At 39.7% G+C, this 17,419-nt stretch overlaps 1 protein-coding gene across 2 annotated transcripts in view; it reads left to right on the top strand.

Moving 5' to 3' along the window:
• The window catches only part of reln (reelin), a 106,289-nt gene that overhangs the window by 42,103 nt on the left and 46,767 nt on the right, over positions 1-17,419 (top strand). For both annotated transcript variants that reach the window (XM_028584835.1, XM_028584834.1), the window contains exon 3: positions 4,560-4,698. In XM_028584835.1, coding sequence (XP_028440636.1) covers positions 4,565-4,698 — 134 coding nt within the window. In that variant the 5' untranslated portion in view covers positions 4,560-4,564. The remainder of the gene's footprint in view (positions 1-4,559; positions 4,699-17,419) is intronic.

Here is a 17,419-nt window from a genome sequence, read left to right as displayed (position 1 = left end):
TCTCACAATGATACGCTGTTTTTTTGTTTCAAACATTGGATTCTGTGTTGGTTTTTACTTCATCCAGTATTAGTTCGTTTTCCCATTCAAGTTATAGAAGCTTTTCCTTAATTAATTAGGGTTTTATTACATTAATTTGTCATCACTGTAAATGAAAAAACACTCTGGCCAGCGCTTAAGTTGTTGTTGGTGCCCTGCCCACCATTTTCTTTTACTTAATGATGAGTGACTGGTGCTGTCACTGTTTCTGTCCTTCTGTCCACTCCGGCCACAGCCCGTTTACTGTCTCCTTCTGCTGCTTTCTCCCCTACTACTGCTATCTCCCCGGCTGAGTCTGCTGCTCAACTCATCACCACACTCTCTTTCCGTTTGTCTTTGGAGCTTTCCAGATAGTGTTTCCATTGCCATGAGAGCTAAGCTTGTATTATGCACATCTGCAGGGATTCTCAAATTGCACCATGGCGATGTGGTGAGAAAGATTCACAGCACTTCTCCTTCTCTTCTTCTGCCACAAAATTGGACATTTAGTGCCGAAACTGTTGTCTTGACGGCCTTGGTTGCAGCAGTAGATGTATGGCACATAACAGCAAGGAAATTGTTCTGGAAATGTGTCTTTTGTGTCAGAACAGGGGTTAAAAAGAGAGAAAGATGTATGGGTATGTCAATGCATGCTTGCCTGAGTGCTACGTAAGAACTGGACAAAAGCAATTTCTGCTTTTCTGAAGATAGGGTGCTGGGAGATCTTGCCCAGGCAAACAACATGGCAATAACCCAAGACAGTTATGTGTGTTTATGTGTGTTTCCCTGTATGAGTGTGTATGTGTTTGCTTAAGAGTAAATCGTAGTCATTACACAGAGAGGTTGTAGCCAAGAGGTGATTGGAGAATAGCAGTACTATTAGTGGGTGATTACATCTCAGTCTGTTATTACACACCAGCAGCTCCTTAGCAATGTAAAAGGCTGCTTTGCTCGACGCCTCGTGCATGAACTCACACATAATGACACAATATGTTATTGTCATGTGAAACCTTTCAAATCATATAGCTTTGATGATTATTCAGTTTGAACTCTAGTTAAAGAGTTTGATGTTTCTCTGCATGAGAACTTTTACAAGAAAATCTTTGCAGATCCCACAGGGTAAACAAAAATGCATGGTGCTCAATTTCAAAACAGGCTTGTTTTTCTTAGTTTTTCAACCGACAGCAATAATAACTAGGTTTGTTTGTACCGTGGCACACACACATACGCATCAACAATCTGAAAAAACGATACAAACGAGCACACACAAAAATACACACAAACAGCTGGCTGGGTTAAACAGAAACATTTATGGTGCTGTCGACATTGTGTGTATTTATGGATGCAATCTGTGAGGTCACATTTATTACTGTCAGAAATGGGCGGAATTATGTCTCTTTAAATAATTAGTTTAAAAAACACACACACACACACACACACACACACACACACACACACACACACACACACAATCTTTGCATATTGATTTGCACATTGATTCAGGGGATATTAAAGCTCCAATGTTATTAATCATCGCTGATTATGTTTTCAGTGAGCTGAGTTATGATTGAGGAAAGGAGAGGAGAGGATTGTGTTAGGCTAGCCACCAGAGCACTGCAGCTCAGAGCATATCTTCATACACAGTAGGGCTGTACAATATGAGGAAAATATCTAATTGCGATTATTTTGACTTATATTGCAATTGCAATATGATTAACGATATTGGAGGAAATTATAATTTTTGTATCATTATTCTCATTTTCATTAAAAAAAAATTTAAATAACAAAAAATTACATTATGATGATGAGGATTACAGTTTGATTTTTGCGAGAATTTGTACCAAACAAAGACTTTTTTCTTTAGTCTGTAGGATAGGATTTGTGGGCCGGGACGTCTCTGTAGCACCACAATAATTCAGAATGGTTTGACACATATTTTGCCGTTAACAAATATTGCACCCCCCTGCGATTTCGATAACAGCCCTAATACACAGATGGTACATCACATACGTTTTAAAACTAGCTGAATGTGTTTGCATTGTGAGCATCGGACTACACTATGTTGACTTTGTTTTGTAAAATTATGACAAATGCCCAAATTATCTGTCTGGAAGATGCACACATACCCGAGTTGTGTTTGCATTCGTGATAGTTACTGCACAGTTTGGATGCCTATTCGCAGACACTACAAAGCCATTTAGTATCAGTAAATTATTAAACTGTTCTGTATGTCTGCGTAGTGATTGATGAGTGCGGCGGCGTCCTGCCCTTGCCCTCTCTGATATGAAGGAAAGATTGTGTGACATGATGTCATTCCATCGATGCAATCACAGCCGGACACAGACCCTCATTAATAAAAGCAGTGTTATGTCAGTGTCAGCTCACAGGGAGGGAGAAAAGAAGGAGAGGGTTGAGAAAAAAATAAATGATGAAAGAAGAGAAGTAGAGGGGGAAAAAGAGCAAAGAAGAGACGTTGGATTAGAAGTGAGTGTGAGGCAGGAAGCAATGAAGAAGAAAAAGAAAACTGTACTGTAGGATGCCAGTGGATGGAAAAATATCAGTAGAATGGCATGAGATCAAAAGAGTCAGGGAAAAAATGAAAAGCAGACAGAAAGAAGGGAGAATTGGATAAGGTGGATATGTACAGTATGTGCAAAACTTGAGACATTGGGTAGATATCTATACTCTTATATCACGCAGGTCCTTGTGGCTCTTTCTTAGTGTATCTGGTTAAATTCAATGGCCAGTCACCTTAAGAATTAGTTTCAGACTTATGCTGATTTGTCTGTAAGAAGTGTTACTTTATAATGTATTGCCCATTTGTGCACTCTCTCTTACCAAACATTATTGCAGTATTTTAATTGCATGCAAGCTGATAGGTTTGACTTTGCTGCAAACCATCTTGCACAAGATACCATTTTTTATTTTAATGTTACTTTCATTTTATTGCTGTATAAAACCAACCTGACACTTACTTGAGATACTGTTGGTAATCCGTGACAGTGAACATCAATATTCTTGTGTGTTTTATTTTTGTGAAAGTAACTATGAGTGTGCAGCAATGTTGTGGAGTGCGAATACTTTTTATTAAAGTCTGCAGTTTGGAAACTGGTGAGAGTTGGAAAACCAAAAAGCAGTGTTTGTAATTCAAGAGACCATAATTTCACCACCAATTTACACCACATCCACGTTTTATCAGTTGTTTGTCTCTGTTTTTGGTGTGGTTTTCCGAAGGCAATGTTGTTAAGTAAGCCACATGAACGCACACCACTGGCAGACTATACAAGCCATACAGTTTCTTATAAATGGGCTTACCCCACAATGATAATGTAACTTTTACAAAGATAAAAGCAGACATGACATATACTGTGATAAATGACTTTAACCTATAATATACACATTTTGGGCCCTATTTTAACGATCTAAGCACACGGCGTGAAGCGCATGGCGCAGGTGCGTTTAGGGCGTGTCCAAATCCACTTTTGCTAGTTTGACAGTGGAAAAAAGGGTCTGTGTGCTGGGCGCATGGTTCAAAAGGGCTGTACTTAGTGCCTTCATTAATTCATAGGCTTTTTTTGAGTGTAACATGCATAAACCAATCAGAGTGTCATCTCCCATTCCATTTAAAAGCCAGGCACGTTTGTACCTTGCTATAATGATGGCGGATTTGCTCCATAATATTTTTATTTGTAATCTTTTGCATGTTTGTCTGCTGCTGCGTTTCCCTGTGTGTGTGTGTGTGTGTGTGTGTGTGTGTGTGTGTGTGTGTGTGTGTGTGTGTGTGTGTGTGTGTGTGTGTGTGTGTGTGTGTGTGTAACAAGCATAGTGTGCGTGCTGTGCATAAGCCTAGGTGCTGCTAAAATAACAATGAAATACTGCACTATTGACTTTAGACCAGGTTTTTGTTGGTCAATTTTGTGATCACTTCCCACTGCCTCAAGATAGCAATACGCCAAGAATTCACCTGAACACACCTCCCTCTAAGACAAGCACGCCCATGGGTGCAAAGATGGGCGCAGGTGCATTTGCTATTTAAAGATTACTTACATAATTTATCTAGACACTGGATAGACTTGAAAGGGGGAGAAAGAGATGAGGGATGACACGCAGCAAAGGGTAGCAGGTTGGATTTGAACCCACGCCGCTGCAGGACTCAGCCCACATGGCGAATGCTCTTACTGGGTGAGCTAGAGGCCGCCCCTGAGTTTGCTATTTAAACGACGTGGGCACTGGAAGGTCTTAAAATAGCAAAGACAATTGTGTCAGGCTTTGCGGCACGCTGCACGGGTGCAAGATAGGGCCCCTTATGTCTTCACAAGTTGATTTTAATATTGTAGTAAAATACATGGAAACCAGCTGCTACTTAATGTCATGGAAAACATTTATTTTTTTAAAAGACTAAGGTTTAGAACATTTTTGGTACTAATTCAATTATTGGATGGCACAAAACATTTCAAATCGAGGCTTAGCCAGCCAGGTGACTTTCTCTGTCTCTCTCAATGTATCTTTTCAGTCTCATTCTTTTCTCCTCCCTCCACCAGGTGTGATGCCAGAGCGGCAGTTTGGTGGAACCCAGTTTGTTTGCAGCGTGGTCGCTTCACATGTCAGCCACCAGCCATCCACCAGCTTCAGCTTTGTCTGGATCGCACCACCGCCCGGCACCGGCTGTGTCAACTTCCTGTAAGTCATGTGTGAGTGTATGTGTTTAAAAGAGAACGGCTAAGAGAGAAAAAGACACATGAGTAGTTGGGATGCAGATTAGGACCTTTACAGCCGTGTCATGTTGTGTGGCTGCATATTGACCCAGTAAGCCTGAGTGAGGCTTATCAGCCAACATCATGGTCGGTGTTTTCTCTGTCAGGGACACAGAAAATGTTAAAAGGCCATCCTCTCAGAGAAAGCATGCATGATGACTGGAAAAAGGATAAACTCGGGACAGAGATAGCGTGTGAGTGTGTGTGTAGTGAAATTACCTGTGTGTGTGTGTGTGTGTGTGTGTGTGTGTGTGTGTGTGTGTGTGTGTGTGTGTGTGTGTGTGTGTGTGTGTGTGTGTGTGTGTGTGTGTGTGTGTGTGTGTGTGTGTGTTTGTGTGTGTGTGTGTGTGTGATTAGCCTGCTGAGAATTAACGGAAATACCCCCATCCTCTTATTCAATGGGCTCGGTCCCTTTTCTCATTGGAAAATATGTGAGTGGTTGAATAGATCCACCCAATTCCCCAAAGATGGGTGTAGTACAGACACACTTAGAAAAACTCTGGTTCACATGATTCACACATAAGAATTAGTAAGTAGGAATGGCTTATATAAGGGTCTTAATTGGGTTTTTAGCCCACTGCCCTTTAGGGCAGTAACCAGTTGCTCAGTAACACTGTACAGGTGCTTTCTATCTGTCTGCCTGTTTGTGTACACGTTACTCACTGTGTTGCCCTGAAGCTTACTTGTTGTTTGATTGGCCCAAGTAGAAAAAGATCTAGCTTAATACGCTTGAGAACAGCCTTGATCTTTCCCCTTTTTTCATTTTCATTCCCCCTTCTTCTATTTTGTCGTGCTCTTAATCATTTTCTCCATCTCTATCTGTTGGAAACTAGTTCTCTTGGCTGGTGAGTTACAGTCTCATGCTGATAATCAGTCAAAATGCAATTAGCAGCTGTTGCCGCAGAAGCGTAGAGGAAAAGGGAGAACTCTGTAACTGCCCAATGCAAAGTCATAACAGTGACAGCGCCACATTACAAAGATCTTTGAGAAATTCACCCACATATATTGTAATATTTATACATATGACAAGGGCAATTCTCACACTTTTATATCAAGAGCAGCCAAGTGTGTTTTAAATATGAAATCTAAAAATGATATAACCATATACAGAAATTTGAATGCTTGGATAGTCAAATCAAACTACAACCTAATGCAAGCCCTTCTTTTTGTTCCTTTTCTTATTACCAGTCATCGACTTTCAAAACTTAAAAGACTTTGCAAATTGCACATTATGTATATTATGTCTTATAGAAACCACGACTAAATTAAACATTTTGGCAGTACTCACAAAAATCCCTCAATGAATTACTGGAGGGATATGATAGACTATCAGGCAGATACTTTTACAGACAGACAAGACAGACAGAAAAGGCTTCAGCTGGGGAATTTGCTGAAGTGGAACTGCCATTTAGACAATATCCATCGAGCCAAACAGATTTACTGGCTTTTTTGTCTGCCAGCAAACACATTTACTGTTGAGCGTGTGTCAGCTTACGAGGATTGTGTGTTTCCTCAGTGTTTGTGTATTTCCCATGCATGTGCTGTGTGTTTGCGTGTGAGTGTAAACTATGGAGCCGCAGTGTGCCAGTGCTGATGACAGTGGGGCTGGCAGGTGGCCACGACTGTATGACAATAGGGGCCCCTGCGGCTGACCTTATCAAAGTCAGCCAGTCACACTCCAGCTGGCTGGAGAGACTGCTTCTTACACACACACACACACACACACACACACACACACACACACACAAACACACACACTCTTACTTCACCCTGTTCCAGTTCACAGCTCCCATCTCCACCAGTATATCCTCATATCCAGAGGTGCCCTCCCTGGGTTCAGTGACATGACGCTGGGAGAAATTCAACAGGCGAGGCCCTTGTGACTAATACCAGGGCCACCTTGTGTACCATTTATTTTTTTCCAGCAATGAATTTGTTTATTTATTTGTTTATTTATTGAGGATCCCATTAGCTGAAAGTCTGTGCAATCAGCTAGTCTCCCTGGGGTCCATTCTAAAAAAAATTACATTACAACAACAATATACACATTTCAATCATAACAAAATCGCATATACACATTTCATATCTATACATACATACACAAACACATACATACATACAATCTAATTTCCATTCATAGTAGGACTAAATGTTAATACAATATTAATATAATTACTTTAATCAAAACATATAAAAACCTACATCAACACTAAACATCTAAGATGTCTTTTAAATGACTGCTTATTACAAAGCTGACACACTTGAGTAGGAATTCCAGATGACAATAGCTCAACACAGGACAGTTTTCTTCATAAAATTAGTTTTTGGATAGGGGATTGTTATATGACCAGTATTTGCCTTTCTGGTGTTATGATTATGCACGGAGTTGCAATACACTACTTGATTAAACTGAGAAATAGGCATTTTCATTGTCAATGTGTTATATATCATATATCAGTATAATTACTATTGAGGTTGACAGGTGATTAGACAACAGTCAATTTCGTTCTTTATCATATTTTCTTCTTGTTTAGTTTTTTTTATAAATGAATTCACCCAAGAATTGCAATTGTATAGCAAATCTTTCAATCACTTTAAAAGTCAAAACAAGGTAATACAAAATATGGGTGTGACAGCGCAGAGGTGACATTTGTCTTGACCGTACAAAATGTAGATAATGCAATGTCCTGCCCTTGCCCATAGTATTCCTGCCCTGATTGATCCAAGGACCATTTTCCACAGACAGTGTCCATGAGTGTTTAAATTAAAGGCACAGACATCCTATGTCCTTCACAGGACTAGAGCTGGTCCACCATGGCATTAATATGGGACCTGTGAGCAGTTTTATGGGCTATATTGTGGGAGTGTTCCTGGTAACAGATCACTAGCAGGAGTGTGATAGAGTGCAGTGACGTGGGCATCTAGAAGAACTCATTTTCTGGGCGGCTGTAAATTGCCACCTAAAGAGAAGGGGAGGCCTTGGAAGAGAGGAGGAAAAGAGAGGAGAGGAGGTGGAGGAACAGGGAGGACACATACATCTATAAGTAAATACCAATCGCACTATTCAAACTGAAACTAGCCGATCAACAGAAAATTAATCAGCAACAAGCATTTGCTTCAGTTTCCTAAATACAAGAACCAGCAACTTTTTTTGTTTTTATATCACTGTAAATTGAATATTTTTGGGTGGTTGTTGTTGAAGAAAACAATATGAATATGTATGCCTTTGAATCAGAAATTGTAATAAACAATTGTATTTATATTTTCAAACATTTTACCAACTTTACAATTAATTAATTACATAATAAAAATAAAAATAAAAAATAGATTAACCGGTAATACAAATGACCATTAGTTGCAGCTCTAATATGATACACTCCCAGAAGTTATACCTGCAACTATCATAGTGAAGCTATAGGCCAGGAGCAAACCTTTTCATACACACAAAATGCAAACAAACTCATGCTTCAATGATTGCATAAAACACAGTTGTGCCCCACTTTTTATTCTTCTTGCTCAGACATGACAGTCCACACCACTACATAATGTACTGAATGCTTTGCTGCACTGGCGAATCTAAAGATGCACTGGTGTGTCTCGTCCTTTCTTTGCCTTTATTCTGCTTCACTAACAGCCTCAAGGCAGTCGGTGTGTGTGTGTGTGTGTGTGTGTGTGTGTGTGTGTGTGTGTGTGTGTGTGTGTGTGTGTGTGTGTGTGTGTGTGTGTGTGTGTGTGTAGTGTGCGTGCATGCGTGCGCAAGCATGGGGTTTTATATGTGACAACAACTACCTTCAGAGAAACATTCAAACACTCTTAGCCCTGTGTATAGCTCTTGCTGTGTGGGTGATACATAGGTGTGGGTGCTGTATGCATACATGCAGCCCTGCATGAACATATTCTTGTGTGTTGGAGTGCGTGCGTGCGTGCGTGCGTGCGTGCGTGCGTGCGTGCGTGCGTGCGTGCGTGCGTGCATGTGTGCGTGTGTGTGTGTAAGTTGTGTTTTGAGCTGTAGTATTGTCTCCCTGTGGGACAGTTGTGTGATTGGAGATTGCTTTAATTGCTGCATGTGAGCCCCCTTTCCAAAGTGTTCCCCTGAGGGAATGTATCTAATGTTCCTTTATGTAATTGCATGCTGTGTTTGTGTGTGTTCATCTGCATGTGTGTACATATTCATTTGTTTGCAAAGACTTATTTACTACTACTATTACTATTTGTTCTTTTTCTAAATCTCTGCTACCTGCAGTTCCTCTGTCAAGTCCAAGACTGATTGAAGCCACTTGTATGAGCAATTAGGAGGAGAAAAAGAAATAGAGTGAGGAAGGGCAGGTGGGCGCTCAAACACTCTCTTGTCTTGTTACCTGTAATTGAAAAGGAATGGTTACTGTGCTGCAATTATGCCGGCTGCTGTGTTGTTGATACTGCCATCTGTTCAAAGTAGGCAGGTCTGTGGGAGCATTACGTTTTTGTTACACGCAGCACGGTATTGCATAGTACGTGGTTGACCACAGTCTTCTGATGCATGTTAACACAGTCTGGTTCAGCTCTAAACCAACTTGACTCCATCTACCTTAACAACGATGGCTGTAGCAGGCAGCCATCATTTGCGCTGCTAAAAGTGAGAGCCCACCAACTAGAGATCATTCAGGGCCCTGAAAACAGTACACCCTTTATACTCTCACAGACGCTTCAGGTGCATGTGTCCTTTTTGGAAAATGACTATTAAATGATAAATAAAGTGTAATTGAAATGTGGGTTGACCTTTCTATTTTATGACAATAATGTGTCCTCAAGCTCATCCAGTCTGGTGATTCTGACAGGCAGGATGATAGACAACTTGTTATATTAATCAGAGGTCAAAGGTCAGAGTTCAGACATCAGGTGACCTATCTCACCCAGCACCTAATTTTTCCTGGTATTAGTCTTTTCCATTGATTTCCTATTATCCAAGTAAATCTTTTGGTCGGTTTTAACATAAATTCACTGGTTAATGAGCTCCCCTTATCATTAAAGCTCCATAGTAGCTTGTGGCTGTGTGACAGATTCACTGGCGACATTGGGCCAGGGAACATGAAGGATTGGTTCAAAGTAATCACATTTTGGCATTGTAGATATATAGAAATATGGGGTAGAAATGTGAAGCATGACAGAGCACATAAATCCGATCCACTTATTTTCTCCACAAACCGACCAGAGCTGCAAATCTGACACAGTCCACCCATATAATTCCAATTTTCATATATCACACATTCACCTTTAAGACAGCAACTCTTATATCTCTCATATTCATGTTTTTAACCTTTCTTAAACTTTTAAAACGTGTCAGTTTTTCAGAATTTAATAGTAAATCAAACTTTTAAGAGGCAACCCCATTCCTGCGCTCCTCAACAGCACGCAACCAGGACTCCTGACGCTGTTTACCCTAAAGGTCTCTGCATCCATGATATTGTCTTATTTCCCAAGGGATGGTCCATGACCCCTGTAATTATATATATATATATATATATACACCTGTGTACATAGACACACACATGCACACACACATGTACATACATATCACACATCAGTGCTGATCAATACTGCAAATTGTCCACATCACATCTGTGCTGCACCAACATCACACACTCTTATCAGTAGGTCACCATGCCACCTGCTGCGACTTTGACCTCCTTATCAATTCTAGATGGAATAGAGCGTGGAGATTGAAAAAATGAAAAGAAAAGCGCTTTATTATATATGCAGCAAAATGAACTATGCTCAGGGGAGAGGGTCTGCTCCAGATGTATTTTGGAAGAAATGATTGGTTCACATTCTGCACTGTCTGTTCCCGCAAATATGATATAATGTGACTTACAAGATAAATTACAGACATGACTTGTTGCGGGGATTCATCTCTCTGTTGTTGACTCTGTGTCAATACGGTAGGTTCTTCCCTTTCTCCCCCTCTTGTCCTAGTCTGACCCTCACTGAGAAAGTAAGGAAGGGAGACAAAGGTTTTTAAAAGGCAGATTTTTTCAGATATCCATCTTTTGAAGTCTTTGAATCAATGACTTTTTTGAACCAGCTCTGTTTTCTTTCTTGCTCACATATTTACTCCTTATTTGTTTTATTTATTTGTAGTTTATTTAAATAGGGACAGATACAAAAAAACATAGATTATTACAGAAATAACAATCCGATGGCATGATCACACTGCTGCTGCTGTATTAACCATGCTTTTACTAATTTTTTAAAGGTGGACAATTTAAGTATAGCCTTTATATTTGTAGGGAGCCAGTTCCACAGTTTGGCTCCCTTCACGGAAAAAACATTTTGGGCAAAAGAGGTTTTACAAAATGGAATTTTACAGTCTTCACATGCAGCAGCTCTGGTGGATCTTGAAGATTCCAACCTGTTCACGAATTTACAAAGTGGTTCAGGTGCAAGTCCAGCTAAACATTTAAAAAACAACTGTATGTATCTAAGATTAACAAAATTAACAAAGTTTAAAATTTTATATTTATTTAAAATGTAACAGTGATGGAATCGAATGGGCTTGTTATCCAAAATTTTTAGGGCACGATTATAAAGCCCCTCAATAGGCTTTAGGGTAGTTTGGCTGGCCTGGGACCAAACAGTGGTGCAGTACGACAGATGGGACAGGATCATAGTGTTCAGAAAGACATGAGCACATTCAACTGTTAAACTGCTCCTGATCAATCTGAAACAATTCATACTGGCCTTCATTTTTCTTGAGATGGTTTTAATATGACTTTTGTAATTTAGCTGAGAATCTAAAATCACTCCTAAATATTTTTCTTCTTCTACTTGATCGATGAGTTCACCATTCATTTTAATGTTAAGGTTATTTATTATCCGCTTTCTTGCTATAGAAAAACACATATATTTAGTTTTCCTCAAATTAAGTGTTAAACATGATTTGTTTAGCCAATCAGACACTTTCTCAAGACTTTTAGTCAATGTACTGCCGATAACAACAGGGCTCCTGCCGGACACATAAACCACAGTGTCATCGGCATACATCTGAATGCCAACTTCAGGACATACTTCAAGCAGCTCATTCACATACAGGCTGAAGAGAACAGGCCCCAGTATGGTTCCCTGCGGGATTCCGGTCGTAATTTTACATGGGGCAGACTTTGCATAATCAATAACTACACATTGTTCTCGACCCTGTAAATATGACTCGAACCATGATAATGCCTGGTATGATGTATTATAAGATAATAGTTTTGAGATAAGACGGCTATGATTTACAGTGTCGAATGCCCTCTTTAAGTCCAGGAACACTGCACCCACGATGTTTCCTTTATCAAGCGGCTGCACAACATTTTCCAATAATGCGCAGATAGCTGTTTCAGTAGAATGGTTCTGTCTGAAACCATACTGATGAGGGTGTATATACTGATGTATTTATAAATATTGAGTTAGTTGTTCAAAGACAATTTTTTCTAATATTTTTGACATTACCGGAACTAGACTGATTGGTCGATAGTTACTAACGTCTGTGGTGTTCCCGGACTTAAAGACTGGTTTTACCAGTGACTTTTTCCAAGCATCTGGAAATATTCCAGTTTTAATAGAGACATTTATAATGTGGGTCAATGGTTGAATGATCACTTGTGCATATTTTTTGAGGAAAGTTGCGTCTATATTATAATTATCTTTCGATAAATTGTCATTCAGGTCTGAAATAGCTTTAAATACCACTGCCTGATTCACTTCTCTAATTTTGAAGAAATTCTCATTCTCTGATGAAAATGTGTTAAAATGTATACTATTAGGCTCACCATCTGAAAAGTTAGAAGTAAGATCTTGTACAGATTTAGTAAAAAATTGATTAAAAGCATTAGCAACTTCAACAGGGTCTGATATGTCCTTTCCTTCACATTTTAGTTCATATGAATTATTTGTATTTGCATTAGGTTTAATTAAACTGTTTATTTGTTTCCACATTACTGCTGTTGTTTTCTTAATCTACCTAATTATTACTCACTAACAGTAGTCAAAGTAAATTGCTCTTGTCCTGGCTGTACACTGAGCAGTGACTGTGCTTCTTCTGGCTGTATTTGGAGCCGTAACTCTCTATGACCCTGTGCTAACAAGCAGGTAATTTGCCAAACAACTCCCAAATCCCTCCTCTGTGGAGCTTCATTAAATTTGCATGTTCTCAAAGAGCCTTTTTCAATTAATTAATTTAGGGGCAGAGGGAGGGGTGGTGGGGGGACAGAGTAATGTGATTCCACGAAGCCAGTCACACCTTCTCAAGCCCTGATCGGTATGAAAATATCAAGGCTGGGTTGAAATTAAGAAACCCTGCTTTACAAAGCTCTTTTAGTGCTTATCTGGAGATAACTCCAGCATTGTGTACTTGTTTTCCCTCTTAGTCTGCCTATCTCATTGTCCTGTCTTCAATTCTCCATCTTTCTAACTCTCCATTCTTTTACCCGTTGTCCCTGATTGCTGTGCCATAACCACAGCTGGTCCTCAACGTGGAAGATAAATCAACCAATTAGGGTGCATTATTTTAAGGGCTAGGTCCAAATGCACCAAATCACTGCTGGCGACTGCACCCCACTGAAACTCCTCATATTAATCATGATTACCAACAAGCCTAGTGAGCCGGGAGAGAAAATTAGCTTTTAATTGGGATTTGAGGAGAAAGGGATGAGAGAGTCTAACAAGGGAAAAAGAGCGGGGCAACGTGTGTGTTCTCCACCCTCAGATGTAATAGTTAGTGTGGATTGAGAAAGTCATTATTATCAGTGGTCTTGTGTAAAAACTGTTAAAAAAGTTTTTTTTATGGTGTCAGTATTTAGTGCATATGCATGCCTTTAAGATAGCAGTCGCTATATTTAACTGCATGTATATGGCTATAAGGTAAATCAGCCGTCATTATTCCCCGCTGTGTGTGTGTGTGTGTGGTTTGCAGGGAACTGTCAAACTGGCTCCTGAGGGATACTTATGGCCAACAGCAACATGTAATCTAACATGGAAGACATGCTTGGTAATTACCCACTCCAGGCCCTTTTGGGAGCTCTTTGAGTGACAGCCTGTCCATCTGCATACATGTTAAAGCTCATATGTGGCTTGGAGTGTATGTGTGCGTGCATGTGTGTGTGGACTGGATCTCTGCCTTTTTTGCATGCCTCACTATTTGACAGCAGATTGTGGACTTTGAAAGACAAGCCCATCTAACCCCCATCTCTGTTTCCACTGACCAAATCCCAACCCCCCTACTCTCCCGTCCCCCTCCATTTATCCATATTTCTCACTCAATCCTCCTCTTTTTCTTCATTTTCCTCAATCCCTCTCTTTCCCATCTCTCATATTTGCTCCTCTAGACTAATGAGAGGGTAGAGGATGGCACTTATTTTCACAAGATGAATGATACCTCGTTTGAATCATAGTAGGGGAGAGAGGAGAAAACAAAAAAACACCAACACATTTAGGCCCTTAATTGCTTTTTTCCCCCCAAAGAAAGTCAAATTAACATTTAGATGTTCAATGAATGTTTTGTGTGTATCAGTGCTGTTCTTTGTGTGTGTGTGTGTGTGTGTGTGTGTGTGTGTGTGTGTGTGTGTGTGTGTGTGTGTGTGTGGCTCCCAGAGTGAAGATGGTAACGAGAGACACACTGAGGAGCTGCTGGGGTGTGACGGCAGGACATACGCTGGCGTCGCGCTGCGCCGATCACACACTCTCCAGCTAAGACTAAATGCCCTCTCCTGGCTGCTGTTTTAATTACATACCCGTTATCTAGTCACACATAGTCAGACCACTCAAACATACACACACTTTCAAAGGAAAAGCACTTTGTCCCACTGAATTTATCCCTTCTGTCATTGTTTAATAGACGCCTTTGTGCTTCTGCATAATTGTACTTTAAAAAGACCTTCAAAACTCCAACACAGCTTTCACATTGTAGTGGTATAATGTAACTAAGTACATTTACTGAAGTGCTGTACTTATGTACAATTTTGAGGTATTTCTACTTTACTTGAGTATTGTTTTTACTCCACTACATTTATCAGACAGTTGCCGTCAGATTAAATTTTTACCATGAAAAAGAATTAAACTAAAAATCAAATTTGATGCATTGTTATGGATTAAACAACCAACAGTCTATAATAGTTAAAACTAGCTCCACGAGAATCCAAAAATATAATATATATTACATTTTTTTTGATTGCTTTTCAAAACACTACACTTAGCACAACCACACACCCAATTAGCAGAACACCTCAGACCATTTGCAAAATGATACACTTTTGCATAAACTATACACTAATTCATAAAAAACATAGTTTGTTACCATATGAAACACGTTTCATATGACTTAGTTTGGTTTGAACTAGTTACACACTGCTGTTGCTAACATAAAACACTTTTAGAAATTCTACTTCTCAGTGATTAGAGTGTAAATGAAGTACAAATATACAGAAAGTGCAAATATACAATAAGTTCACCAAACACTACACAAGACCAATGCTGCAGACTGAAGAAAATATAATTTATTTCCCTCCATATACCCAAATCAGTCAACATGTCAACATGGAGAAACACAATAAAACATGTCCCAGTTTTCATGCTACTACAGTAGTGTGCATAACACACAACAGACAAACATAAAATACTGGATCCAGTACAGGTTACAATTACAGTAAAAAAAAAGATCTAACAAAAAATGTAAATACAGTAGGCCTACAGAAAATACTAGACTTACCTGCTGCATTTTTTTGGTGCTTAAACCTGATTGGTGTGTCTACAATTAAGCAATCACATGTTTACGCACCCGATGGCTGTGTTTTACAGATTGGCTCATATGTGTGTGTCAATGCTTTAGAATTGGCAAGAAGTGGCATCATGATATACTTCTATGTCTAATATATACAAGTGTGTTTAGTGTTTTGCAAATCACTGTGTGCATTGTTTTGCAAAAAGTGTGAGGCTGACTGGGAGTGCACATCTGGGCCAATGTTTTGCTCCTTGAGTGTAAGGTTTTGATAATTGTGTAATACTTTTAATTTCAGTGCAAGCAATCGGCAAAAACTGTAATAAAACACACAGATTGTGTGTGTGTGTGTGTGTGTGTGTGTGTGTGTGTGTGTGTGTGTGTGTGTGTGTGTGTGTGTGTGTGTGTGTGTAAAAGATGTGTGTCAGGTAAATGTGCTGTTTGATAGAGCCCTCTGTCTCCTGGCACTTAACAGAATATGTTTAGTGAACTTGAGCTGAGACTGTGTTTAGTAAATATTTAAGGGCCTTGTTCCTACATCCCCACCCGCTGTTCGTTACGCACCATCTTTTATTCATAAATACCACACTCAAATTAGTTTTCAACCAATTCTGAAATATGAGTGTAATTAAGTATGTTTTCTCCCCAGCTCTGCAAAGGCACATGGGCTCTTTACTAATTGATGAAGGGCCTATTCATTATTCATGAGCTGAGATGAACGTGTAAATGCCTTGGCACCCATAAAAGGCCTGAGTATGCATGGTAGGGTCGAGTTGGGAGGTGCGAGGCAAAATCCACATGGGACTGTAGAGAAGGAAAGAGGAATGAAGCAGGACAAGAAGAAAGTCTGCAAAATGGATGTGGGGCTCACTGACTCAGGCACCCACTATATTGGGCTCCCCCCTAAAGTTTAGCTTTTTTTTAATCCTCATCTCATCGACTTAGTCTGAGTTATAACGTGCAATATACAGTATGACCGGGTGTGACACACACACACACACACACACACACACACACACACACACACACACACAAACAAACTGTCTGGATCGCTTCCATAGAGTTTGACGTACAGTGAATTTAAAATCACAGTGATGTTAGTCAGAGCTCTACTTTATTGGTTAGATAAAAGGAAATGTGTAATGCGTCTGGATCCTGGGAATATACTGAACACTTGAGACAACAGTGCGTGCTTACATGGCAGAAACCAAGAAAAAAGGGTCTCCATGAAGGGACTTTCTCACTGTATGTGGGTGTCACACATAGTTCTCTGTCAGTGTGTGTTTAAGTGTGAGGTGGCTCAGATTAACAAGCCACAGATGATGTTCATAATAAAAGCGAAGCAAAATACAACATTAGGATTTTGTCTGAATGCCAGACAGATGAGACAAGACTCCAACTGCTCCCCTCTCCTTGATGGACAGTCAGTGAGGAAGCACGTCATGACTGTGATATTTATCCTCTTTATGTTTTTGACCTCAGTCTCACTCCAGTTGTTTCCTTCTGTGTATTATGTGGGAAAATGCAGGTTATACTGTCGGAGTGGTGCAATACGTCTTTTACTAGCCATCTAACAATGTAGTGTTGTCTTCCCTTGCACAGAACTTTCCTTCATGGGGCTGCTACACATCCCATTTTGCTGCTGCCACTGGCTCTGGGGCTGTAAAACTTTACAGTTTATTTTTCCAATTACTCATTTCAAGGACTCTCTCAAAATTGCAGCTTCTTCCATACTTTTCCACCTCAATCCCCCACTGTGTCCAAGTTATGGGATTTTATTCTCTATTATTATTATTATTATTATTATTATTATTATTATTATTATTATTATCAACTGTTGTTACATAGATATTATTATTATTATTATTTGTATTATTATTTGTATTATTATTAGTAGTAGTACTGTAGTAGTAGTAGT

The sequence above is a fragment of the Perca flavescens genome, chromosome 8 (assembly GCF_004354835.1).
Source record: "Perca flavescens isolate YP-PL-M2 chromosome 8, PFLA_1.0, whole genome shotgun sequence".
Lineage (NCBI taxonomy): Eukaryota > Metazoa > Chordata > Actinopteri > Perciformes > Percidae > Perca > Perca flavescens.
Note: the sequence above shows the minus strand (reverse complement) of the source record. Positions and strands in the feature narration are given on the sequence as shown.